At 51.1% G+C, this 27,614-nt stretch overlaps 1 protein-coding gene across 2 annotated transcripts in view; it reads right to left on the reverse strand.

Moving 5' to 3' along the window:
• The window catches only part of CLIP2 (CAP-Gly domain containing linker protein 2), a 75,288-nt gene continuing 62,202 nt past the window's right edge, over positions 14,529-27,614 (reverse strand). For both annotated transcript variants that reach the window (XM_018040770.1, XM_018040771.1), the window contains 6 exons: positions 26,202-26,285; positions 24,930-25,086; positions 23,265-23,424; positions 21,332-21,523; positions 20,769-20,831; positions 14,529-16,544 (listed from right to left, as the gene is read on the reverse strand). In XM_018040770.1, the coding sequence (XP_017896259.1) occupies positions 16,533-16,544; positions 20,769-20,831; positions 21,332-21,523; positions 23,265-23,424; positions 24,930-25,086; positions 26,202-26,285 (668 nt within the window). In that variant the 3' untranslated portion in view covers positions 14,529-16,532. The remainder of the gene's footprint in view (positions 16,545-20,768; positions 20,832-21,331; positions 21,524-23,264; positions 23,425-24,929; positions 25,087-26,201; positions 26,286-27,614) is intronic.

Here is a 27,614-nt window from a genome sequence, read left to right on the forward strand (position 1 = left end):
CCTTCTCCTGGCTCAGAAACCACAAATTGTCTCCTTTCCTCCCAGCAAACCTTGGGCGATGAGTGTGATGAACCTATTTAACAGATGAGAACACTGAGACCCAGAGAAAGGGAAGGATTTATTCACCATCACTCAGGGCTTCAACATCCTTGCATCTCATGCTGTAGGGCCTCCTGAGGAGGCTCTGTGAGTCCCCAGGGAATCTGGGGAGACCAGGCCTTCACAGGAAAATGAGGAAAGGAAAACTGAGGCAAGAAAAGGCCATGGTTCCTGAGGGCTGGGGCAGCCAGAAACCCTTCCTTTTTGTTCTCCATATCTCATCCCCAACTCACCTCCTCCCAGAAGTCTTCCTGGATCTCTCACTTCTCTGAGCTACGTCATCCTCGACTGCCCAGGTTGCCCACTGACACCTGATCCTCCAAGTGGTCCTCTTCTCCCAGGCTGCCCTGGTGTCCTCAATGGACCACGTCTTCACTGAGGGCAAGGAGGGATGCCTAGGTTTCCGGGCTTCCTGCAACCCAGTGCCACAGGTGGCTGAGCAAACAGGGCTTGGTTTGCTTGCTTGCTTGCTCAGTCATGTCCAACTCTTTGCAACCCTTTGGACAGTAGCCCACCAAGCTCCTCTATCTATGGGATTTTTCAGGCAAGAATAAGGCAGAGTACTGTCATTTCCTTCTCCAGGGGATCTTCCCAACCCAGGGATCGAAACTGAGTCTTCCGAGTCTCCTGTACTGGCAGGTGGATTCTTTAACCTGCTGAGCCATTGAGGAAACCTGGTTTGGTCATCCTCAAATGCCTGCATTCCCAACACATGGCAGGACTCCCCAGTGTGCTCTGGACACGTGAATGAGTGCCAGTCCTCAGGCACTGACACGGGTCACTCTTTCCATGGCTGGACTGGACACTCCTGGAGGGCAGGGACAAAGTGGTCACCTCTCTTTGATCAACAAGTCCTACCCCAGGATTTCCATGTACGCAGCTCAGTTTATGGGCTTCCCATGGCTCAGTGGGTAAAGAACCCACCTGCCAAGGTAGGAGACATAAGAGACGCAGGTTGGATCCCTGGGTTGGGAAGATCCCCTGGAGGAGGGCGTGGCAACCCACTCCAGGATTTTTGCCTGGAGAATCCCCATGGACCCTGTGGACTGGGGGCTACAGTCCATAGGGTTGCAGAGTCAGACACGACTGCAGGACTGAGCAGCACGCACGACTCAGCTTACTGTTGGTGCTCCGTAAGGCTTTTGGGATTTAAGTCACTTTGCTTCTCAGGTCCGCATCTCCGTCGGCAAAGTGAGAGTCCTTGAGCATTCCATGTACATCTGCTATGTGCAGAGCCCAGTGATGGACCCTGGGACCCACAGAGGAAGCGGCTCTGGCCATCCGTGTCCTCTTGGAGCCCAAGGCTGGCTGGGGAGACAGGACATCCAGGAATAAATATGGGGCAGTTGGATGGACGCTCTCAGGAGGGCAAGTAACAGGCTGTAGGGATGAGAGATAGATCAAGAGAAGGGGTTGGGGACATACACTAGCTTCTGCTGCTGCTGCTGCTGCTATGTCGCGTCAGTCGTGTCCGACTCTGTGCGACCCCATAGACGGAAACCCACCAGGCTCCTCTGTCCCTGGGATTCTCCAGGCAAGAACACTGGAGTGGGTTGCCATTTCCTTCTCCAATGCATGAAAGTGAAAAGTGAAAGTGAAGTCGCTCAGTCGTGTCCGACTCTGTGCGACCCCATGGACTGCAGCCCACCAAGCTCCTCCGTCCATGGGATTTCCCAGGCAAGAGTACTGGAGTGGGGTGCCATTGCCTTCTCCGCACTAGCTTCTGAGCTGGACCTAAATGATGGGAGAGGAGAGAGGACAGATCAGGAGAAGGAAAGGCCTGAGGACAACCCAGGAGGCAGAGACAGTGGAGGAAGCATCAGAAATGGTGAGTTGCCCAGCTTGACCCAAATGTGGGAGAGAAGAGAGGATGTGGCAGGCTTACTGGGAAGAGCCCTGCAGGCGGGGGCAGGGGTGGACCACAGGCCTGCTGTTGGGAGGACACGGTGCTGTTGGTGACGCTTTTGCTGTTGGTGTCCTCCCCATATACGTTTGTTTGGTTTTGACTGCTCTGGGTGTTTGTCGCTGCACTCTGGCTTTTCTCCAGTTGCAGCAAGCAGGGGCTACTCTCGAGTTGCGGTGCAGGGGCTACTCATTGCCGTGGCTTCTCTTGTGGCAGATCACGGGCTTTAGGGTGCTCAAGCTCAGTAGTTGCAGCCAAGGTGCTCGTCGTCCTACAGCATGTGGAATCTTCCCGGACCAGGGATCGAACCCTGGTCCCCTGCGTTGGCAGGTGGATTCTTAACCACTGGACCACGAGGGAAGTCCCTCTCCATATACCCTTGACCCACCTGGCATCAACTGCAAATAGCATCCTGTGACTCCACCTGAAGGTAGTGTCTGGCTCCAGGTACTACCTGGAGGTAGGGGGTCGGGGGGGACCGTAAATCATTGAGAGGCACAGTTGGAAGGTGACCGTCCCAGCTGCCCCTGCTTGATGGGACGATCCTGGGGCATGAAGCCAGCCACAGAGCTCAGAATGTTCTAAGCCCCAGTAACCCCCAAACTCACCTGCTCACTGACACACTCTTGACTCTTGACTGGCTCTTCTCCCTGTCCCACCCCATCACGGTCACCCTTCCCAATCACTTGTACCCAAATCCTTGGGGAACATGAGCAAAGACGGCCAGAATCTCCCATTTCTCTCAAATTGACTCCTATTTAGGAAGCATCTGAGGAGGGTGGAAATGGCAACCCACTCCAGTATTCTTGCCTGGAGAATCCCATGGACAGAGGAGCCTGGTGGGCTACAGTCCAGGGGGTTGAAAAGGGTCGGATACAACTGAGTAACTGTCACTGAGAAGGGTGGGGCTACGAAGGCCCAGGGAAGAGGGATGTCTGAAATGATGATGAGACCCCCAGCAGTGAGCATCTGTGGTAAAAGGTTGCATCTTCACCCTTTCATTTATTCAGTTATCTCAACTGTACCTCAGTTCAGAGAAGATTTAAGGCCACTTTCAACAACACGTGTGTAACACTTATGTCAGTTGGGTCACCCCAAGCCTTGTCAAATGACATAGTGCCTTTGCAGTGGCTTGGACCTTAAGGCATCACTTCTCTCTCCAGCGGTGTATTCTGGGGCTCAGTGTGAACCTTGCTGGTTTGCCTTGAACACCCCTGCTCAGACAAAACACATCCTTTCTGGTCTTTGTTAGGTACATGAGGGTAAGTTTCATATACTGGGTTTTAATCTTTTTCTTATTGACTTGTAGGAATTCTTTATATATGATAGATCTCAATGCTTTTGTGTAAAATTTTAAAATGTGTAGCTATATGCACTGCAAATCTTTCCCCAAACTGAGTTAATGTTCACTTCTTTTCAATATTTATTTACTGAAATAATTTCATTGTTTATTAGAAGTTTTATATTTTAATTAAGTCATAGTTGTCAATATTTTCCTTTAACATTTGTACCGCTTACTTTTTTTTTTTTTTTTCAGAAAAAATGTCCTATGGCTGATTGTGTTGGTGGCCCTCCAATATTAATTCTATCCTTCTGCCTTAGTAACAGAATTCCAGTTTTTAGCTGGACATATTGCCACTCAGCCTAAAGACTACATTTCCAGTCCTTCTCCTGGTTGGGTGTGGCCATTAGACTGATATCTGGCTGATGGTATGAGAGTGAAAGCATTTTGTGGGACTTCTGGGACATTTCCCTTCCTTACTTTCTTCATCTTGCCATCTAGAGTGAAGATGTGATGTCTGGAGCTCCAGAAGCTGTTTTGGACTTTGAGGCAACCTCAGAATGGAAGCAACATACTGAATACGCGAGGGTAAAAGTTAGAAGCCTAATTCTTGGTATCACTGTGAATCAGTCATAACAGTTTTTATGCTCTTGTTTAGTTTTGTTTCATTGCCTATGTCTAGAGTGATTATACCTGAGATATAAATGATATTAAATAAGAGAGAGCTTACTTAAGCCATTGTTGCTTTGGGTTTTTCAAATTGAATACACTTCCCTATCCTACATTTTCTTTTAAAAGTTTCACAACTCTACTTTCCACACATACTTCTTTAACTTGTCTGCAGTTGATTTTTGCTTATGTGGGAGGTGGGAATCTAATTTTATTCTTTTTCCATATGGACAGCTAATTGTCCTAGCATCATTTATTGAGTAGTTCAAAACAAAGTAAAAGGTGTTTTGGAATACATTTAGTAAAAAGTTACTCAAGACCCACATAGATAGCATTGTAAAATTAACTTTGGGACACAAATAAAATAAAAAACACTTAAATACAGGGGCTTCCCTGGTGGTCCAGGGATTAAGAATCCTCACCTGCACTGCAGGGGGAAAGGGTTCAATCCCTGATTAGGGAACTAAGATCTCGCAGCCCTTGAAGCTTGGCCAAAACAAACTGACAAAAAACACTTTGATAAATGGAAAGATACACCATGCATACAGAATGGAAGGATACCCCATGGATTGGATGGTAATTCTCCCCTCAACTAATTTGTAAATTCAACGCCACCCCTAATCAAATCCTAATGTAGGTTTTTCAAGTTATATTTGCAAAGATAAACAAAAGCAGGTTAGGAAATTAGGGAAAATAAGAAAAAACCAGAGGTGACGGCTCTTGCAGTTGTCAGAGACGGGCCACAATTTCCCTGTGAATTTTTTGGCGTCCGATACACGGCGGGAAACATCTATTTTTATCCCAAAGGTAAAAGCAGACCGCTTCCAAGCAGGAGATGCGGATTCAGCGCTTGGCTCGGGAAGATCCCCTGGAGGAGGAAACGGCAGCTGCCTCCAGTATTCTTGCTGGGAGAATCCCACGGACAGAAGAGCCTGGCAGGCTATAGCCCATGGGGTTGCAAAGATCTGGACACGACTGAGTGAGTAAGCAACAATAATAACAAGGTAAATGCCATTGTTCCTGGGAACAGTGGAGACATTTAGGGGGTGACCGCTCAGTGGCACAGGGTTTCTTTGGGGGGTGATGAAAATGTTCTAAAATTGGTTGTGATGAGTCACACAACTCTGCAACTATATGAAAAACCATAGCACTTTAAATGGATGAGCTGTATGGTATATGAAATATATCTCAACAAAGCTGTTAAAAAAAATAAAAAGAGAACAAAGAAAAACACACAGTAAGGTGTCATACATGCGTGGGTGTGAGCCCTGAGGCTCCCAGGCTCTAAATAAGACCCCGAATTCAGAGGGGTGACTTGCAGAAATGGGTTGTTATCTAAAAGCCTTTAAAAACCCAGAGCATCTCCCAGAGTCGTGACCTGGGATGGTAGGTCTGAGCCCTCTGACTGCGATAATTAGCGGGCTGGCCGCCAGAACTGGTCTAGGCCCCTGGGAACGTTACATCCTGTGCCTGCAGGAGAATGCTTCCTTTTTGGCTTTTTTTTAAGAAAAAATTTAGGGGCTTCCCTTGTGGTTCAGTGGTTAAGACTTCTCCTTCCAATGCAGAATGTTTGGGTTTGATTCCTGGTTGGGAAGCTAAGATCCCACATGACTCTTGGTCAAAAAAAAAAAAACAAAAAACCAAAACACTGAAAAAAAAAAAAAAAAAAAGCAATGTTGTAACGACTTCAATAAAGGCTTTACAAATTCTTTAACATTTTTCTTGAGGTATCGCATACAGAAAAGTACACACGACAGTGTGCAACATATTGGATTTCACAAACTGAATGAGCGCGCGTAACCAGCACTCAGGGGGAGAAACAGAGCTTTCCAGGCCCCCAGAAGTCCCCCACACCTCCCGCTAGCCACACCCTGACCTCCAGCAGCATCGGTTATTGTTGCAGGTTTTATTCTGTAAACAAATGGGATTGTACAATACGGGCTGTTTTGCCTGGCACCTTTTAACAGATCTGCTCCTTTTTTTTTTTTTAAACTGCCTACTATGCTCCTGTTCTTTGTTGCTGGGGGTGAAGGGTAGGAAGGAGGTGAGACAAGCCTAAGGAATGAACATTCTAAGGGATCCTGGTGACCAGTGTTGGTCCTGGCAGGAAAGGGCTGGGGATGAGGAGGTAATCTAAGGGTGGCCTAAATCATGAACCCCAAAGATGATCTCTGTTCACAATAAATTCTGAGAGAGTCAGCTGCTCCTTGACCCTTGGCCCACCAGGGGGACCTTCACACAGCATCTCTGCGCGGGACTACATGAATAGCGCCCCCTGGAGCCGTGTAACACGGTGGCTTGGCTTTCAAGCAGCCTTTTCAGAGAACAAGACTGGACCATCTGGGAAATGAGTGTGTCAGGGCAGCCTGGCGTAAAGCTGAGCCAGGTTCCTGGTGAAGACACTGTCTTGCCCCCATCACCAGCTACTGGACCCCAGCATCAGTCCCCACTGAAGACCAGGGGGCATGGGTGGGTCCTCCCACCCAGCATGGCCCCTGGGTCCAGCCATTCTCCTGGCAGAATCTGTCCTGACTCCGATGCATCAGGGACTGCAGATTCTAAAGCATGCAGGCCCTTAATGAAAGCTGGGTGGCCTGGCTTGAGATCTGAGGCAACCACATGCTTCAGTAAATCAAGGTGACATTTGCAAAGAGGCTAGGGAGTCTCTCGAGTCTCTTGAAACCAGGTTTTGGGAAAAAGCAGCAGTGAACGGGGAGGGAGATGCAACGGGCTGCCTGAGGGGGCCTGCAGAACAGTCAGGGGAACGAGACAGTGAGTAGGGCCACGTGGACTCTTGGGGTGAAGCAGAGGCCGGAGCCAGAAGTGGGGGAAGCAGAAAGTGAGAGCCTGGACTCGGCCATGTGGCCCGGGTGGGTCATCCCTCCGCCACTCAGGTCACTCGTATGACCTCCAGCAACCGTTTATTCTCCTTGCATCTCATCTGCTCACCTTTCAAACAGGGTTATGACAAACCTCGAACACCAGTGGCATAGGGTTTAATGAGGACGAAAGCCGAGAAGATGAAGAAAACATAATCCCTGAGAAAAATGATGATTTTACACTGAGACAATCAAAAGCCAATGAAGACGTAGAGCATTTTTTGAAATGAAAAAGAAAATGAAGATGACAGCTTTAAATTGTGTATATATAACACAGAGTTGTAATCAACCAGGAAATCGGGCTTAAAGTTTACCCTTAACGAGAGATGAAAGTTAAGAGGTTTAAAATTATGCTAAAATAAAGTGACAAAATGAATGTGATTTAAGATCGAAGATCAAAGCCTAAAGTCTGAGATTAAAAGATTAAGCTTGGGAAAGGTAAAGAGGTAAAGAGTTTCAGAAGATGCAAACGACCGAAACGAACACCCACGAGATAAAGAGGGTTTTTTCAAGGGGACGGGACCCTGGATGAAGTTGTGACTTTAAGAATGAAGACAGTGCTGTTTACCTTCTAAACAAGAAGTAAACTTGAAAGAGCACTAAGAGAAAAACCTTTTTAAAGGGAATAACATCAAAAAGCTTGGAGAAGATTACAGACGTAGAAAATAAACTGAGATTTCAAGTGAGAGAGAACAAATAAAGAGACTTTTAAGTGGCTACATTTTTAATTTTTTTAAACACCTATATGCACAATTGTCTGGAGAAGGAAATGGCAACCCACTCCAGTATTCTTGCTCGGAGAACCCCATGGACAGAGGAGCCTGGCAGGCTATAGTCCCATGGGGTTGCAAAGAGTCAGACAAGACTTAGCTACAGAACCACAACAACGCACAATTGTACATTTATTTTTACTTGTTTATTTATAGTTGCCTGAGCGGGATCTCCACTGCTGCATGTAGGCTTTCTCTAGTTGTGGAGTGTGGGGGCTACTCTTCGTTACTGTGCGAGGCCTTCTCACTGCAGGGGCTTCTCGTGTTGTGCAGCGAGGGCTCTAGAATCTGAGGGCTCGGGAGTTGCAGCACTCGGGCTTAGTTGCCCGGCAGCAGGTGGGATCTTGCCAGATCAGGCATCAGGAACCCATGTCCCCTGCATCGGCAGGTGGATTCTTAACCACTGGCCGCCAGGGAAGTCCCAAGGGAAACATGTGTTTAGAACGGAGGGCAAACCTGGGAATGTCTGGAGCTCAAGGAAGACGACCGAGAGGAGGGAGAGGTTAAAGATTTAGGCGTGTGTCTCAGGGTGGGGATAGAGCCATTCGACAACTGTTTACTGAGCACCTGCTATGTACAGGCACGGGGCTAAAAGTGAGGGAGATGGCTGAGCAATACATGCGGCCTGCCTCTGGGAGAGGCAAGTGACACACAAGTTCAGACTGTGGTCTCTGCCATGAGGGGGTGGGGAGTGTGCAGGGGGAGAAAAACATGTGTGTGTGTGTGTGTGTGTGTGTGTGTGTGTGTGTGCTTGGAATGGTTTCTCAAAGGCTGTGGGGTTTGAGCCAGGATCTGAGGGCTGAACCCGGATGAGGGTGACGGGTACCAGGGGGAGGGCCATGCAGGACTGAGGGATGAAGGATAAGAAGGGATGGACCTAATGACGTCTATGGATGCACACCCGGCTAGAGGGAAGATGAAGATGCCCCTGGTCAGTTTCAGGCTCGAGGCTTCTGGGAAATCAGAGGCAAAGTGGTCTGCGTAGGTCAGAGGCCAGGGTGGCTGATGCAACCTGGAGAGGGAGGCTGTGACGGGCGTCTAGATGGGTGTTGGGGAAGCCCTGGAGGCAGTGGGTCCTTCTCTCTGCTGGGATACCCGAGGGAAAGAGGAGAAAGCTTTGCCCAAGTTTCCAGAGGAGATTATAGAACTAAGTCTCCTGTTATTCGCTCCATGCCATATTGTCTCCTAAATTTACACTGGGCCCCAAACTTCTTAATTAAGGCATTTTCAGCCCTTCTTGGGGAGTAGGAGGGGGAACAGAAAAAGTACCCCGAGTTGGGGCTGGCCAGGGGGACAGGATGAAAAAGTTGAGGATTCTCGGTCTAGGAGGCAGTTCCACAGAGTGGGGTAGGGCCTAGAGTGAGGAGGGGCACACTGAGACCCTAGGTCCTGCAGAGTGGGGAGGCCACAGTGATGCGAGGAGGGGATGGGTCAGCTCCTGGTCTGCAGGGTCCTGGTGATGGAATGAACGTCCACCCCGAGCTGGCCTTGGTTCCACATAGATACTCGCAGAGAGGCTGGAAGCAAGACCGGGAGGCCACAGGGGCAGAGAGCTGTAGGGCCACACGTTGGGACGTCTGGGCCCGCATTCGGTTCTGGTTTGTGAGTGTGGCCATGTGCTTCGGTACTCGGCCTCAGTCTCCTCCCCGTTAGGTAGTGGATTGATAGGCGGCGGTGAGAGGGCCGAGGGCGACACCTGGTGGTGACTGAGAAGTATCGCAGACTAGGCCGGTAGAATGAGTCCCCAGGCAGTCAGGGGTGTGTGTTTCATCCATAGGTCAGTTTCACCCCCAGTTCCCTCTGGAAGAGACGGCCAAGACCTCCCAAACGACCTCGAGGGTCTGGCTGATGTCTCCCCAGGGCAGGCAGAGTAAAGAGAGAAAGTGGGACAAGAGAAATCCCAGTTCCTGAGACCTGCTTCCTCCAGGAGACAGACCTTGTGTTGGGGGGAGAGGATGTCACATTTGATCGTCACAGCAACCCCATGTGATGTATTCCACTGTCCCTACCAAAGAGAGAGGGAAAACGTGGCTCTGCAAGGTTTAGGGGTATGGCGAAGGTTATAAACCTGGTAAGTGACTGAAATTCAAAATCAGACCATCCAATTCTTTTTGTTTGTTTGGGGATTTTTTTTGGCCATGCTTCACAGTATTCTTGCCTGGAGAACCCATGGACAGAGAAGCCTGATGGGCTACAGTCCATGGGGTCGCAAAGAGTCAGACACAACTGAGCGACTAAGGCATATTGCGGCTTGTGGGATCTTAGTTCCCTTATCAGGGATCGAACCTGGGCCCTCGGCAGTGAAAGCAGAGTCTTAACCACTGGACCGCCAGAGAATTCCCCACACCGTCCAATACTTAAGCCTGCTCAGGTTCTTTGCACATCCCTGGGAGCCACTCTCCAAGGGCCAGTACTGTGAACAGCAGGGCAGAGGTGTCGTGGGGACACCCCGCTCCTGTCTGCAGTCCTCAGGGGGCTTAGTCCCACACCCCAGACACTGCTGCTCCAAGTCTTAATCTTCCCAAAGATTAATGGCCCCCAGGAGGAGGGACCCAGAGAAATGCTCCCCCCACCCCTGCCCAACTCACCATTCCCAGCCTTTCCCTTTGTGACCCTGACTCCTCACACTGAGGACTGTTCTCCCCATGTACAGATAAGGACACTGAGGCCTTGCCCAGAGCTGCAGGCAAGCTGGGGGGCCAACAAAAGGCACTCCCAGTGGCAGGGCTAGGACAATGTGAACAACAAAGTAAATAGCAATTGTATTGGATAGTAACACAAAGGACAGAATAATTATCTATGAGTCCACGAAGTGAAGTGAAAGTCGCTCAGTTGTGTCCAACTCTTTGCGACCCCATGGACTATACGGTCCGTGGAATTCTCCAGGCCAGAATACTGAAGTGGGTAGCCTTTCCCTTCTCCAGGGAATCTTCCCAACCCAGGGATTGAACCCAGGTCTCCCACACTGCAGGCGGATTCTTTACCAGCTGAGCCACAAGCAAAGCCCAAGGATACAGGAGTGGGTAGCCTATCCCTTCTCCAGCAGATCTTCCTGACCCAGGAATCAAACTGGGGTCTCCTGCATTGCAGGTGGATTCTTTACCAACTGAGCTATTAGGGAAGCCCTATGAGTCCATAGCAAAATAAATAAATAGATAAATGGGAGAGGAGAAACAACTCTTTCTTAAGGAAGAATTCTAGTCAATAAGTGGAGACAGAATAAATGGAGAACTAGAAAACCATTACTAGAATAACCACGACTAGTAATAATTACAGCAGGCAAGCTCTGCACACAGACGCAAAAATCAGTGGTGAGGGAATTCCCTGGAGGTTCAGTGGTCCCAACTCCGAGCTTTCACTGCCAAGGGTGCAAGTTTGATCCCTGGTCAGGGAGCTAAGATGCCACAAGCTGTGCAGCATGGCCAAAAAATAAAAAGAAAAGAATCAGAGGTGAAACTTTAAGAAGAAAGGGGGGCATTTGCATAATCTCAAAGCATTTCCTCCAAAACAGTTATGAATTATAAATGGACAAAAGAATAAGTTGATGGTGGAGAATCTTAGCACACATTACCTTAACCAAGTGATCCAAGCTAACCCTCACTGGTAATAAGACAGATGAAATCAGGTACCCCTGATATGGTGCCCCAACAGGGCACAACACCTTGGGGCTCCATCTAATTCTGAGAAAACACCAAAGTGGGGGACATTGGGCGAGATAACTGTTGAGTGTTCTTCAAATGTGTCAAGGTCGTGAAAGACCAGGAAAGTCTGAGAAACTACAGACTGGATGATGAATCCATGCCCAGTGGGATCCTAGTTGGAATTCCGGAACAGAACAGGGATATTTAGAAGAAAAACCAGTGAAATTCAAATAAAGTCTGTACTTGAGTTCACAGTACCCTACCAATGTCAGTGATCCAACAAGAAGTTAACAGGAGAGGAAGCTGGTGAAGGGCGTGTGGGAACTCTACCTACAATTCTGCACAGCTGACATTATCTTAACACTTCAAAGTCAGGAAAGTCGACCCAGGGGTGGTGTGGAGACACCCTCTGTCTGGAGTGGCAGGTTCCCACCCACTCCCACCGTACCCGAGACCTGGCCCTGGGGAAGCACTCTTGCTGCCTCTGAACTAGACTGTCCAGGGGCCCAGCAAGCCAGGGGTGGGGGCTCCCAGAGGCAGATGGAGAAGGAGCAACTTTTCTGCTTGGATGGGAGAGTACAGGAAACCACTGGGTGTAGCCTTTAACCTAAGGGCTTCTGTGGACTCGCTCAGCCTCCACAGTGCACAAGATTGGTTTTATGGTCTCCATTTTACAGATGAAAACACTGAGGCTCACGGAAGTGAAGCAACGCGCCTGGCCCGCAGTCAGAGGGTGGTGGGCTGGGCTCAACCCCAAGGGAGTCCAAGGCTTGGTCTCTTCCAGGGTGATGCGGTCAGAGATCATTCCCCCTTCCCCGTGCCCCCGCCCTCCACCAGCTGAAGGGTTCCAGGCTCTCTCTTGGGCTTTGACTTTGTAGCCACCTCTCTGAAGCTGCCCACCCCCCACAGCTGCAGCCCTGGGGCTTCCTACCCACCTGCCCAGGCTCTGAGCACCCTGTGAGAAGGGCTCTGTGTGGCAGACTGTTGTCACCGCTTCACACCTGGTGGAGGGCCCCTCACCCTGCTTCAGGTGCCCTCCTTCCATCCTCCACCTTCTGGATGCCAAGCCCTGGGCAGACAAGGACTCAGGAAGCTCCTTTCGTGAGATTCAAGCCCTTGTTCACCCAGCCTCAGGTCCCATGCACTCTCTGGTGCAGTAAGGGCCAGAGACACCAGGCCCCTCTCCCTCCCCATGACAGTCCCTGTCTGCCCCCTCTTCCTTCCTCCCTGCCACTCCTTACATCCTTTCTTCATAGCAGTTATCGTGGGGTTCCAATGACTGCTGGCCTGGGACCCATGAGTGGGTGGAGATCTCACTCTTCTTTGACCATGAGCCCCCAGCGTTTCCACCAAAGGATAAACTAGTCCCTGAAATGCTTTACCCTGGGGAGGGTGACCCATTCAGTGTAATGGGGACAGGGGACAGGGCCAACCCAGTGCCTTGGGTAAAATGGGGAAAAAACACATAGGTCACAGTGGTGTTTGGTCTCAGAGGAAAGAATCTTTCTGCAGAAGCTCTCTGAATTTCAAAATACTGGGATGATGAATTCTGGAAAAATAGAGACCATTTCTATTAGAGGCAGCGGAAGCCTAAGAATTGGGTGCTGTTTAAATCCAGCCCCAGGACTTCCCTGGTGGTCCAGCGGTTAGGACTCTGAGCCTCCACTGCAAGGAGCTGGGGTCGGCTCCTTGGTCAGGGATCCCAGGGACATGCAAAGAACCTGAGCAGGTTTAAGAATTGGATGGTCTGGGGAATTCTCTGGTTGTCCAGTGTTTAAGACTCTGTGCTTTCACTGCCGAGGGCCTGAGTTCGATCCCTAGTAGGGGAACTAAGGTCCCACAAGGTGTGAAGCATGGTCAGAGCAAAGAAAACCAAAAAGAAAAAAGAATTGGACGGTCTGGTTTTGAATTTCCGTCACCAAACACCTCATGGTGCTGCACAGCAAAACAAACAAACAAAAAAACAACAAAGAAACAAAAACAAAACCCAAAGACAACAAAACTCACTCCCAATCTGTCTTTGGTGAACACTGTGTCGACTGCGCGGCTTTAGTCCCCACCTGGCCTCCCCATCTCCAGCCTGGCTGTGCTCCCAGGGAATGACCTACACAGCCTCCAATAGGCTACCTTGCCTTGGGTTCAGCCAATGGGAGGGGCCGGCAGGGCTTCAGCCAATGGGAGGGGTCGGCAGAAGGCAGGGGCGGGAGTTGAGAGAGAGGCAGCTGCTTCCTCGGGCTTCCATGATAGCTGTTGGTAAAGAATCCACCTGCGATGCAGAAGACCCTTGTTCGATTCTTGGGTCGGGATGATCCCCTGGAGAAGGGATAGGCTACCCACCCCAATATTCTTGGGCTTCGCTCGTGACTCAACTGGTAAAGAATCCGCCCGCAGTGCGGGAGACCTGGGTTTGATCCCTGGATTGGGAAGATCCCCTGGAGAAGAGAAAGGCTACCCACTCCAGTGTCCTGGCCTGGAGAGTTCCATGGGGGGTCACAAAGAGTCGGACACGACTTTCACTTTCTTTTTTTCTCCTTCCCTACCGGGCCACACTGCCCGCTGGAGTTCTGTCGGCAGTTGAGTCCCTCGTGGGTCCCCGTCCACACCTGAGAACACAGGCCCTCCTTTTAAACTCTCATTCCCCCACTGCACAGTCTCACTGCTTCCTCCAGGACTCCGCTAACGCAGTGCCCAACAAAGGGCACAGAGCTGGACACATTCAGCTGTTAACCTCAAGAGGCTTGTTTGGTCTCTATGGAGAGGGGTGGGGGGTGGGGGGGACCCTCAATTGCCAGCCTGCAAAATGAGTATAAAGCTGGCAAAACAGTGACTACGTGATCTAAAGACATCTTACTGCAGGAGGCAGCATTAGCTATCTTAAGCGTTCTCACTGAACTCATCAGATTTGTTAGCTGATTCATCACTATTCTGTACAGGGGAGACTTCGATTTTTCCTTGTGGGCCCACTTACATCTCCAACCGATTCAAATCCAAACCCTCATGCCTCTCTGGCAGCCTTGCCCGGCTTCCACTGCTGCCCCCTTTCTCTGGTTCTCTGCCGCTTTTGTTGAGCTCCCTCTTCTCAGACAAGGCAGCTCAGTTCCACACTTGTTCCACACCAGGCCCCCTGAGGTCTTTATCAGCCATTCACATTTGAGTAAGAATTAGCTATCAGTCCACCAGGAGAACAGGATCAAGTCAGACTCCTGGCACCTGGGTGTTCATGAGCTAGGAGACATTGGGGGGAGGCCAGGAGGCCCACAGAGAGAGAAGCAGAAACTGCAGGGGTCCTGGACCTCAGTCACAAGCTTTATTGTCTCGAGCACGGACTTGCCACACTTCAACAATTCCACTTTGGGGAAGGAAAGGGGAGGGTGCAGGAGGGCTTGAGGAGGGGCACGGCTGAGCACACACTGGGCAGGCGCAGATGTTCATGGGGAAAGCGCTTGCCACCTGCCAGCCCATCCCCGGGGGCTCAGCTCCTCTCAGAGTGGGCTTTTGGCTGTTAGTAAGACTAATCAGTGCCTCCAGTGGGCAGGGCAGCTGCCTGATTTTGCTGGAAAGAGTAGTATTTGACTCTGGGTTAAGCCACTACAGCATTGCTTCTAGACTGTTGTTAATGAAACCGCATGCAAGAGCTACCGAAAGCCAACAGGGAGCGAGGAGGGGCCGACAGGACTAACTGGCTGCCCCCGGGGTGGGCTGCTTTGGGGCAAGGACGTGAAGACCACCCACCTGTACCTGGGAGCACTCAGGGGTGACCTGGGCACCACCTGCATACCTGTCCTGGTGCAACTGGGGAACACCATGCTGGCCCATCGGGCATCCCCTCTACCCCTAAGGGGAGAGGCCTGTAAGCTGGGGGAGGGGGGGCAGGCCTCCATGGAGACGCAGCAGTGCAAGGCAACCACCTGTAGGTCTCCAGGCTCTAGAGGTGGGGCTTCGGGCAGACGCTGGCTTTCCCATCACAAACGAGGCTGGAGTAATTTGGCAGGCTTGAGGGGAGGTGGGAGATTTTTCTTCCCCAATCAATCCTTGGCTACAGGAGACAGGACTTAAAATGCCCAGGCAGACGCCTCGTACCACTGAAAGGGGGTTGTTGGGCTGTGTGTTCAGTTACATGTGCATGGCCACGCCTCCCTGAAGGCTCAGCCACATGTACCTGGCTGATTCCATGCTCGACGAGGCTGCAGGCACGTTTGTAGTGTGTGCAACTGCAGCCCTGCCAGGCCTGGGGCTCCATCCTGGAGCCCGAGGGTGAGCATCCATGTGGTCCGAGCATGACTGACTGCAAAGGTCCCACCCACATGGCATGTGTGCATGCGTGACCCCTCTGAGTGCCTGTGCCAAGGTCAGAAGGTGTATACGTCGGGGTCTGCATGGGGGAATCTGCCAGTAGGAGGCCGGTTTCAGAACATCGAGTCAACCCGGGGACAGCATATGACCTACCAGTCAAAGGGCTGGTTTGGGGCCTCCCTGTGACCTTCCTGCCCCAGCTCCAAGCCAGGTCTCTGGGGATGGGTGGGAGAAGGAAAGGGGCTTCCAGACTTTCCTCATACTGTGGCTCCTGGCCTTGGGGACCACCCTCCAGACAGCAGCAGCTTGGAGCTGCGTGTGCGCTGGGGTCGGAACGAAGGGCCTACCTCCCAGCACTTTGAACCTGGGGCCTTGCTGGGCAGACGGGCTGAGGGGAACTTGTACCACTGTTTGCAAGAGGCTCAGTGTGTGGGGATAAGCCCTGGGGACTGCCTTAGTCTGGAAGAGGCTGCAGAAAAGGGGGTCTCCTCTTGCCTCCAAATGACCGGATTTCTCTCCTTGGTGCCTGAAGGGGAAGCTGGGGCCCTCCTCTGGCCCCTTCCTGGGACAATGGCTCTCGGGGATCTGAGAGGGACCCCCAGGAGAAGGAGGGGAAGAAAGGGAGTGGGGACATGCCCAGGGGCCAAGACGGTCCTCAGGGCAGCGCCTCCTGGGGAGAGGGGCCTGTTTGGATCACCCCAGCCTTCCCGAGCCAACTCCAGAAACTGCCGAGTGTCCAGGGCGTCCAGGCTGCAGGTCCCGGGGGGCCAGGCCAGGGCTGTACCGCTCTCCGTCGAAGGTCGTGCTTGAGGAAGCCTTCTGGTCTGGCAAGGGGTCGGGGGTGGGGGATTGTCCATGGCCGTGGGTACATCATTGTTACAAACACTGTTCTCGTCTTCAAAGCGACAGTCCTGCCCCCTGAGTGGAGGGGGCGCCGCTGGGGCAGGCTGGAGGGGCTCTGGTCCGGACTGGGCCGCTCCATGGTGTCCCTTAGGGTCAGTGCTTGTCCTGCAGAGAGCAAGGGCTTGGTCAGCAAGGGTCTCAGGAGGCCCAGGGGCAAGGGGCAGAGGGGGTGGGGCAGGGGTGGGGGAGGAGAGCTGGCTGGTGCCAGGTGGTGGGAAGAACAGCATGTGCAAAGGCCCTGAGCAGGAGCACTCTGTGCTGAGTGTTTGGGGCACAGCGAGACAGCAAGCGGGGTGGGAACAGTTTATGGGAAGTTGAAGGGAAGAGGCAAGAGTGGCAGGATTTACAAAGAGCTCCGAGGGCCTGTGTGGAGGCTGGATCCGAGGAAAGGAAAACTTGTGCTGAGACTCCAAGCCTCAGTTTTCACATCTGTAAACTGGGATGAACCCCGTGTGCCTCGCAGGACAAAGCCACACAAAGGTCTGGACATCAACTCCCAAGGGGCCCGGTACGGGTGGCTCCTCTGCAGACACAACCCTGACAGGTCCTGCTATAGCTTCCTGCTTCCACCCTGCTCTCAAGTCTGGTGCGGGCTCCCCACCTCCCCACATCCATCTCTCTCTGCTTCTCCCCTCAAGGCCAGGCCCTCGGCAGATGCTGCAGCCAGGGTTCTCTGGTCTCCACGTGAGTGCCTGCAGCCATGGCTCCATCGGCTGAGTTGGAAGGACAAGCCTTTCTTCCAGCCCAAGGTCGCACTGGCGCAAGGTCACACAAGGAGCCAGGGACAGAGCCTAATTGGGCTGGCACCTGGGCCCCAGGTGGGCTCTCTAACACTGCAGGCGAATGACAGGAGCTAACTGTGGGGTGTGGGCCACCAGACACCCCCTTAATATAGAACCCAGCAAAACACATTCCCAGCAAGGGAGTCAGGCCCATGAAAATCCTGGGAAACGAATTTTCCGCCCACAATTTTATAAAACCTAGACTTTACAGAGACTGCTTAAGAAAGAGAGAAGATGCTACATTTAAAATATTCCATTGAAAAAAACCAGGAGGTGAAATTGAATACTAGAGCCTGCTTTGTTGTTGTTCAGCCGATAAGTTGCATCCGACTCTTGTGACCCCGTGGACTGCAGCGCAACAGGCTTCCGTGTCCTTCACCATCTCCCGGAATTTGCTCAAACTCACATCCATTGAGTTGGAGCATGCTATCTACTCCATTACATAATTTAGGGACTTTCCTAGCACTCCAGTGGTTAGGATTCCACCCTTCCACTGCAGGGGGCCAGGTTAGATCCCTGGTTGGAGAACCAAGATCCCACAAGCAGTGTGGTATGGCCAAAAAATTGAAATGAAATAATTTACGTGCTACTTTGCAACCATCACAATAAAGAGCTCAGGCAAGATTCCCAGACCGATGATGAATCCAGGGGGCATTTGAGTCAGGAACTGAGAATTCACAAGGTCTTCCAGGGTCTCCACTGAATATTCATTCAGAAAGAACCGGTAACCATACAGTAGGGGTCAGACAACACCTTGACCAGGTGATTAAGATTCACACCTGGAATGAAGGGCAGATGGACATCACGTGCCCCAGTCGTGATGCCTGGAGAAGAACATGACCTTGACCGAGTATTTCAGCCTGAATTGCAGAACCCGGCTCTAATCACCCCAAAGGACAGTCAAACCTCAAAGGAGGAATCTTCTATTAAACAAAGAGGGAGGGATTGTGTTTCAAAAATGCCAATGTCATCAAAATCCAAGCGAAATGGAGGATATGTTCCAGAGGCAAGGAGGCTAAAGAAGACGTAACAAGTAAACGAAACGAGCCTCATTAACCTTAGGTTGGATCGTGGACTGGGGCAGGGAGAGAGCCATGAAGACACGCCAGGGTCAACTGAAGAAAACAGGTAGGGAGTATGATCGGCTCTATTATCAAATCTCACAACAGCATGACATTTGCTGAGACTGATAACTGTACTGTGTTTATATAAAATCACACCCTGTTTCGGGGAATGCAGACTGAATATGCAATTACTCAAATGGTTCAGAAAAATATTGTATGCATATAACACACATCTACACACAGGGAACAAAACGTAAAGCAAATGGGGCAAAATTTTAACCACGTGCTATGGGGGAAAGGAGAGCTGATGCTCTAGGTGCCGTTTACTTTCAGTTTCTATCTGTGTATAGGTATTTATGGGTTTCCCTGCTGGCTCAGCGGTAAAGAATCCGCCGGTAAGGCAGGAGATGCAGGTTCGATTCTTGGGTCAGGAAGATCCACTGGAGGAGGGCATGGCAACCCACTCCAGTATTCTTGCCTGGAGAATCCCCATGGACAGAGGAGCCTGGCGGGCTGCAGCCCATGGGGTCGCAAAGAGTCAGACACAACTGAGCGAGTAACACTGTCACTTGCATAGTTAGTTATTTATCTGGCTGCACCAGGTCTTAGTTGCAGCACGAGGGACCTTAAGTCGTCATTGTAGCCTGTGGGGTTCTCTAACTGTGGCTTGTGGGATCTAGTTCCCCAACCAGGGATTGAACCGGGGCCCCCTGCACTAGGAGCTTGGAGTCTTTGCCACTGGACCACCAGGAAAGTCCATCTAGGTGTTTTTTTAAATTCTTGTAACTTTTTTGTCTATTAAAAATTATTTCTAAATAATTATTTAAATTATCTAAATTATAATTTTAAATGATTTCTAAAAGAATGTATAGGGACTTCTCTTTTGCCTTCCAATGCAGGAGGTAACAGGTTCAATTCCTGGGTAGGAAGCTAAGATTCCACATGGTTCAGGGCCAAAAAACCAAAACATAAAACAGAAGCGATATTGTAACAAATTCAATAAAGACTTTACAAATGGTCACATTAAAAAAAAATCTTAAAAATACAATTGTAAAAAAAAGCATGTATATATGTCAACTATATGTATCAGTCTCTCAGTCATGTCTGACTCTTTGCGCCCCATGGACTGTAGCCCGCCAGGCTCCTCTGTCCACGGAATTCTCCAGGCAAGAAAACTGGAGTGGGTTGCTATTTCCTTCTCCAGGGGATCTTCCCGACTGGGGATCGAACTTGGGTCTCCTGCGTTGGCAGGCAGATTCTTTACTGTCTGAGCCACCAGGAATAAAAAATTAAAAAAAAAATTAACGTGTACATAGATTTACAGACATATATACACACACATAACAATCTTCGTTATTTACAGGAGTTTTGTTCTATAGCATCAGACTGTCATGGAACCAGCAAAAACTGAACCATTGCTCTCAGTGGAAATACAAGGTTCCTGCAAATCTCTGATCTGACGCTCATCAATCGATCAACAGGTAACCATGTTTCATGCGTGCTTCTGTTTAAAACATTTCACTGAATACGTGTTGTTGACTCATTAATAATGAACTCAAGGCCGGCAGCACTATAACTCATGCCTGAGTGGAGCTTCTCTAAAGTATTTTCTGGAAGGCACTTGCAGCCTTCCTGCACTTAGGAACACTAGACGGCTCTTCTAGAACACAAGATGACGCTTGGGGGCCATTTTAAATAGTGGAAATCACCAAGAAAAAAAGCATGAAAATGTGAGAAACGTGTCACTAAATAGACCATGAAAAGGACACTTGTTGGCAGAATGTTTGTACAAGCACGCTGCGTTGTACAAGCTCATCTGGGAACATGCCATGTCTCAGGCGATTACACTTTTCTCTACTCTGCATGTGTCCCTGAATGACCACAAAAGTGCTGTCAGTGTGGAGTGTGGGGTTACAGATACATGTTACCAAGCAGGTGAGTTTGCAAACGGCATAGTTCGGACTGGCTGTACATGTGGACATACATACACACACACACACACGCATGCTTAGCAAAGTAATGTCAGCTTTGCTCATCTCTGGGTAGAAGAGCTTCTGGTGAGGGTTTTTTCCTGGCCACGCTGCACAGCTCGTGGGATTTTAGTTCCCTGACAAGAGATCAAACCTGTACCCCTTGGAGTGGACGTGCAGCCCTAACCACTGGACCACCAGGGGGATGTCCAGTGTTCTCTTCCGTATGTATTTTTGAGTTTTTTCCCCAAAGTTTCCCCATATTATTTTATAATAAAAGGTTTTTGGAAAGGGGAACAAGGTTAAAAAAGCAGGATGGGAACTGAACCAAGTTTGGCTCTGCGACACCCGCCCCTCCACCCCGGCTCCCCGCCATGAGTAGCCCAAAGGCTCTTGCAATATGTGTCTGTACTTTTGCTGCCTATTCCAAGTTTCCTCTCCAGAGAAGTCAGCCTGTACGCGAGGGCCGTGGGAGTGACAGAGCAAATCCCCCCGGGGACAGGGTGCCCTTACCTCTTGTTTGTGGGCCTTGTCTTGCTGGTGGATGCCGTTTGCAGAACCGGAATTGCCAATGGCCTGTTAAGAGTCAAGGGCGGGAGGCTGAGCGAGGTGCCCCAGCCAGCATTTCCCGGTTTGTCCACTAGATGGTGCGGTCTTCCCGACGGGACCATCGCAGGCTCTGAATTCTGAGTGTGCGTTTGTGAGGGCTAAGTCACTTTAGTTGTGTCCGCATGGACCATAGCCCGCCAGGCTCCTCTGTCCATGGGATTTCCCAGGCAAGAATACTGAAGTGGGTTGCCATGCCCTCCTCTAGGGGATATTCCCTACCCAGGCATCGAACCTGTGTCTCTGGGTCTCCTGCATTGCAGCTGGGTTCTTTACCACCAGCCCCACCTGGGAAGCCCGGCACTCTGAGCAGACCCCATCAAAATGGGGAAATCTAAGCTCTCGGGGCAAGGCTGCATCTCCGCCCTTTGTCTGAGCTCCTCGGGATAAAGCCATGGACCCCTCGGGCTGGGACTTCCAGGGGGCAAGGCTGAGGCTCTCCCCCCAGACCCGGGGGGGCCCCAGCTCACCTGGGACTTGTCGGGGCAGCTCCTCATGGCCTCCACGAGCCTCTCCACCTGCTGAGCCTGGTCCAGCGCGTCCCTCAGCACGTCCTCCGTGCTTATCAGCTGGTGCTGCAGCCGCAGGAGCTCCGGTGCCGAGGATGAGGACGGGTCGATGAGGGAGTATCGCCTCTGATCCGATAGGGACTTCTCTTTGTCCTGGAAGCAGCAGGAGAGAGGACGAGCGTGTGTGTGTGTGTGTGTGCGTGCGTGTGTAGACAGGAAGAGTGTGTGTGTCTGCGCGTGCATGCATAAGTGTGTGTGTGCGTGTATGTGCTGCGGGAGGGTGACCTCTTCTCTGGCAGGAAACTCATCTGTCCCACGTCATCTCTGGGTCAGGCCTGGGCATCACCAGGATGCCCCTCAAGCCTCCTTCCCTCACCTGAAGGTCCCTACAGAAGCATCTTTCCTGTTCCCTGCCCTGGATTCCCAGGTTCTATCAAATGCTCCATGTTTTCCAAGTTTCCAAACCTAGGACCCCTCCCTCTCCTCTTTCCTTCCGGTATCCCCCCAACTCCCTCCACACTGTCTTACATGGGTCCTTCCTCTTCAGCCCTAGACCACCCACAGCCTCAGGCCCTGAACCCCTCCTCAGAACCCCCCACTGCCCTCAATAGGACATCCCTTCCCTTCCCTTCCAAACGCTCTGCAGCTGACCCCGCCCACCACGGTACCAGAGATGGGCAGACCACAAACCCTCCCTGCACTGCCCTCCTTGGGCGGGTGCTTCTAGGTCCTTCTGCTCTGCTCTGATCCTCTACCCAAGCCTCCCGCTCCATCCGAACCTCCCTCACTTCAGGAAGTTTCTAACCACCAAGCCCATCCCTAGTTCGCTGTGGTGCTGGGGACGGTACAGGGGGGACAGGGGAGAGGCTGGTCACGTGTAAACTTGACCAGCTTGTGGTTCATGGAGAAGGCGTGGCTCCGCCCCCTCCATGCAGCTCTGGGAAAGTCTTGGAATCAGAACTCCCAAGGCCCCACCAGCCCCGGGGTCTTGGTTTCCAAGTTACACCCAGGCTCACAGCACCATGAGGACCACAGAGGGGTCTGTAACCACTCTCTGCTGGGCAGACTTACCAGGACTGAAAGGCTGCAGGGCAGCTGGGCCCAGTGGTCCCCATGCCCACAATCTCGGTGCAGACAGAATAATGGACATCCCCCTCCCTTAACCCTGCAGGTCTAAGGCTGCTCCCGTGGCAGCAGGCGGGTCCTGGGCTCTCCTCCTGCCTGTGAGGCCCCTCTTCTCCCGTCTCCTCCACTGTGGCTGAACTGTGGCTGGGCGGGTGGGCAGTGAGGGGCTTTGGAGCAGCTTCCCCTGACAGCAAGCCTGTCCTCCTGGACCTAACCTGTCCACATCCTGGAGTTGACCAGGCCTAGGAACCAGCCACAGGCTAGTCTTGAATGCTGACCAGTGGGTGATGGAGTGGGATGATTCTGTTCTGCGCTACGAGCCTACCCCACCTGCACTTCTGGGGACTCCGCTCAGTCAGGCCTCTGTTCCCCTCTCGTCCCTGAGATGGATGCATGAATCGCCACTGCAGGACCCTGAACGAGGAGCTGGCTTCTTGTTGATTACTTCCCTGGATGGGGAGCTCACCACCTGACGGTAGGCCACTGCACCTCTGGACTGGTCAGATTCTTGGGGAATCTTCTTTTGCATCGCATTACCCAGACAGCCACACAACCAGCCATGATGTCTCCAAAAGGGGCCTCCCGTGGCCCTTCCACCAGCCACACTGCTGACCCTGCCAGTGGTTCTAGGGGATTTTGAACCCTCACTGTGACTTGGTAGTCCCTGGGGTGGCTCCAGGAGGTCACCAGTCTCCAAGGCCTGAACAGCAGGTTGCCCCAGCCCCTCCCTGGTGTCCCCTATCCCCAGGCCGCCCCCTTCCCCACGCACCAGCCCGGTCAGCTTTTCCCGCAGGCTTCGGATGTCATCCTTGAGTTTCTGCTCCTTGATCCGCCACTCAGCCTTGTGGACCTCCCGGCTCAGGTCCCTCTCAGGCCCCGGGGAGTGGCGATTGGCCTCCAGCAGCAATACCCGCAGTTCGTTCAGACTCCTGTAGGGGGCGGGGGTGTACAGAACAGCAGTCAGTCTGGGTCCCTCAGCTCTCACGCTCCACAGTTAGCCAGGTGCCTGAGACTGGCCATCCCGAGGGGGCTACTGGCTACCAAGACACGGCATCTGTGCCGGGAGGGTCCACAGAGGAAACACGAGGCTTGAAACCATCGGACCACAGCTGGAACCCGACAGTCAAGAAGACTCAGCCTTAGAATTTTTTTGAAGTTTTAATTTTTTTAAAGAGAATATAATATTTGTTTAATTAAAAATAGTACAGAAGTAGAAATATAATGTTGTATACACAAAACTTATATAATGTTATAAATAAATGTAACTTCCACAACATACTTTTTATTTACTTATTTTAAAAAATATTTATATTTTTATTTGGCTGCATCAGGTCTTAGCTGTGGCCCACAGGCTTAGTGGTTGCAGCACACAGGCTTAGCTGCTGTGCGGTTTATGGGATCTTAGTTCCCCAACTAGGGATTAAACCTGTGTCCCCTGCACTGCAAGGCAGATTCTTAACCACTAGACCACCAGGTAAATCCCAATAAAATACATTTTTAAGATAATAATAAATTAACTTAAATAAAAAATAAAGCATTTTTCCAAGAGAGCTCATGGGGCAAGACATTTTAAATACCTGATATCAAATAAGTTTTATTTCCTACGTCAACTCTTAATTAACTGGCAGTAGCTGCCTGGAATACTGTGGTGAGACTGATTCTGAGGTCACATCTGGACTTTGCAGAAAAAGAGTGCAGTGATCAGTTAGCAATGTCTCCCATGGGCAGAGGCTGGGAGAAAAGGACAAACCCCTTTTAAGTTCTTCCCCTTGCCAGAATCTACTTTAGAGGAGGGGAAAACTCCCTCTCTAGGTGGCCATGGGTAGTTAAAAGAATAAAGTAAAAGTTTGCTGGCACTGATCCTTTCCCTTTCTTCCTGCTCTGAATGATGGCACGTGATGGCTGGAGCTTCAGCAGCCACCCTGCAACCATGAGGAAGACTCTAACAGAACCCAAGAGAGCAAAGGTGTTGGCATTGGTACCTTGAGCCACTGAACCAAATGCCAGCTGTAGCTACCTCCAGATTTCTTGTTATGTGAGGAAAATAAATCTCTACTCGTTTAATCTGCCAATACATTTCTAGCTATCTCCCACTTCCATCCTAAGTACCAAAGAGGCAAGGAGTGGCTCATGGTAGCCTACATCAACCAAGGAGGGCTTCAGGGAAGAGGAAGTGGGAATCCTCAATAATTTTTAAGAGTTTCTAGGGGTCCCCAAGACTAAGATATTTGGGAATCACTAATCTTTCCTATGAGCTCTGCTTGGAGAACTGTGTTAAGAAGGATTCTGAGGCTTCGCTAGAGCTTAGCAGCAGACAGTATGGTGATCTCTGGTGATGCCAGTCACCTGTCTATGCCTCCAAAAAAGACTGGGTACTATTAACTGGGTGGAGTGAGGGTCACGCTGGTCGAATCACCGCCCACGGCTGACTCACCGCTCCTTCCGGAGCAGCTCCTGGCTGATGAGGACCAGCTGGCCGGAGGCATCATGGGTCTTCCGGGACACGGCCTCCAGCTCCGCCTCCAAGCGCCGCTTCTCTTTCTGGAGGGTGTCCACCTTCTTCTCGCCCGATCTGCACTTGCTCTCCAGTGCTGAGGCCAGCCAGCAGGGCAAGAAGGGAGAGGGTTGGGATCGCCACAGGAACCTGTTCCACCCAGGGGCCAAGGCCCAGGCAGGCAGCAGGCTTTCCCGGGGAGAGGGGGGTGTTAACAGGGACACACTCCACTGAGCGGACCTCCCTCATCCTGCAGGGCCAGGCAGCGAGGGGCCGAGAAGAGCTACTTAGGAAAAGCAGCCACGGCCCCCACACAGCAGCCAGGCCCTCTGGTGTCAGGAAAGCAGTCCAGCCATCAAGAGACAGGGGCGTTTACACTGTTACCTGGACAAGGGAAATTTACTTCACCTTGGCCCTGGAGGACCCTGAGGTCAACTGACCTTTGCAGGACCCATTAAGCCATGTGAATGTGATGGGGAGTGGAGAGAAGGGGGGGGTGAGAACCGTTTCCCAGGATGGGGGCCGGCTCCCGGGCACCACCACTGGCATTCTGGTGGACAAGAAGCACGGCCAGTTTGTCACCAAGTCACAGATTCCTGGTCCCCTACCACTCCCCCCGCCCCACCAGGCTACCCTCTGGCTTCATCCCCATTTCCCTTGGGCCTTGGCTTTTGCTGCAGCCAAAGTCCTTCCCCTTCCAATTCTGAAATCCTGGTATTTCTTCCAGGGGCTGGTGCCCAAATACTATACCAAAAGGCAGAGAGATTGAAACCCAGGGGTCTTCAAGCCCAGAAAGAGAGACGTTATGATGCAATTGCAGAACACAGGGAACAGAGGCCTGGCTCTGGGGAGAGAAGGTGGCTGGGGTCCCCCATTTGTTTTTTTGTGTCTGTGCCATTCAGCCTATGGGATCTTAGTTCCCCCACCATGGATCAAACTACTGACGCCTGCATTGGAAGCGCAGAGTCCTAACCACTGAACCACCAGGGAAATCCCTGGGGCCCCCACTTATATTACGGATGAAGCGTGGGCGACCGCTCCCCCCTCACTGCTGCCCAGGTGGAAGTCCAGTGCAGGCCACCCGGGCCAGGCTGACTTCTCAAGGCAGAGTGGGGAAGGGTACCCTGACCAGCGTCCTCTCCCCCTCCCCCGCTGGACTGGCACGTGGCCCAGTGAAAGCCCCTGCATCTGCCCGTAAGGAGGGAGACTTACCACTTACTTGGGCCCTGAGCATCTCGGTCTGAGATGTTAAGGCTGTCACCTCTTTGTCCCTCTTGTTCAGCTTGTCCTGCAGGCCTGGGGAGAAGGGAGAGATGAGGGGCCATCAGTACCCCAGAGCCAACACTGCAATCTGGGCCCTCCCATCCAAACCCTAAAATGACATCACATTTGGCCTCCAGAGTCTAAGTTCTTTCTCAAGACAGTCGACCTTCTGGGTGAAGTGAAAGTCGCTCAGTCGTGTCTGACTCTTTGCGACCCCATGGACTATACAGTCCATGGAATTCTCCAGGCCAGAATACTGGAGTGCATAGCCTTTCCCTTCTCCAGGGGATCTTCCCAACCCCAGGATCTAATCCAGGTCTCCTACATTGCAGGCAGATTCTTTACCAGCTGAGCCACAAGGGAAGCCTGGGTAACCCACCCTGAAGAAGAGGTGCCAGAGTTGTATGGTCTTGAGCAACTTAACTCTCAGACTCTCAACTTCCTCAAGTGAAAAATGGGGCTAATAAAGGTGCTCACGTCACCTGGCCACATGCATTCACTACTGGATAGCCCAGGACAGTCATGAAAAAGATGCAAGGAAAGTTCTGGAAATGTATTAATTTTATGTATGTTAATTCATAAATTCAATGTGATGCCAGTAAAAATGCCAGCCAGACTGTAATTTTTGTGGAACTAGATAAACTAATTCTAAAATCAATTGGAAAAAAATTTTTTTAATAAGTAAATAAAAATTTTAAAAAAGGAAAAATATTTAAATAAAAATAAACAAAGTCATTTGGAAAAATAAGCAAGATCAGCCAAGAGAATTTGTCCAAAAAAAAAAAAATCTTCAAATAATTAAATACACAATTTCCACGGGTATGCGTGCTCAGTTGCTGAGTCGTGTTTGACTCTTTGTGACCCCATGGACAGTATCCCAGCAGGTTCCTCTGTCCTTGCAATTTTCTAGGCAAGAATACTGGAGAGGGTTGCCATTCCCTTCTCCAGGGGATCTTCCGATCTAAGGATCGAACCTGAGTCTCCTGCATTAGCAGGCGGATTCTTTACCTCTGCACGACCAGGGAAGCCTGCAATTACTATATAATTTAACAATTCCCCTCCCAAGTATACACCCTCAAAGAGTTGAAAACAGGAACTCAAGAAGTATCCCCACATGCACACTTACAGCAGCACTATTCACAACAGCTGAAAGGTGGAAGCAACCCAACTGTCCATTGACAGGTGAATGGATAACAAAATTGGGCGTATGCATACGATGGCCTATTGGTCCCACATGGGAATGAAGAACTGACCTGTGCTATAATGTGGATGAACCTTGAATATATTATGCAAAGTGAAATAAGCCAGACATAAAAGGCCACATGTTATATGATGCTATCTATATGAAACATCCAGAAGAGG

The sequence above is a fragment of the Capra hircus genome, chromosome 25 (assembly GCF_001704415.2).
Source record: "Capra hircus breed San Clemente chromosome 25, ASM170441v1, whole genome shotgun sequence".
Lineage (NCBI taxonomy): Eukaryota > Metazoa > Chordata > Mammalia > Artiodactyla > Bovidae > Capra > Capra hircus.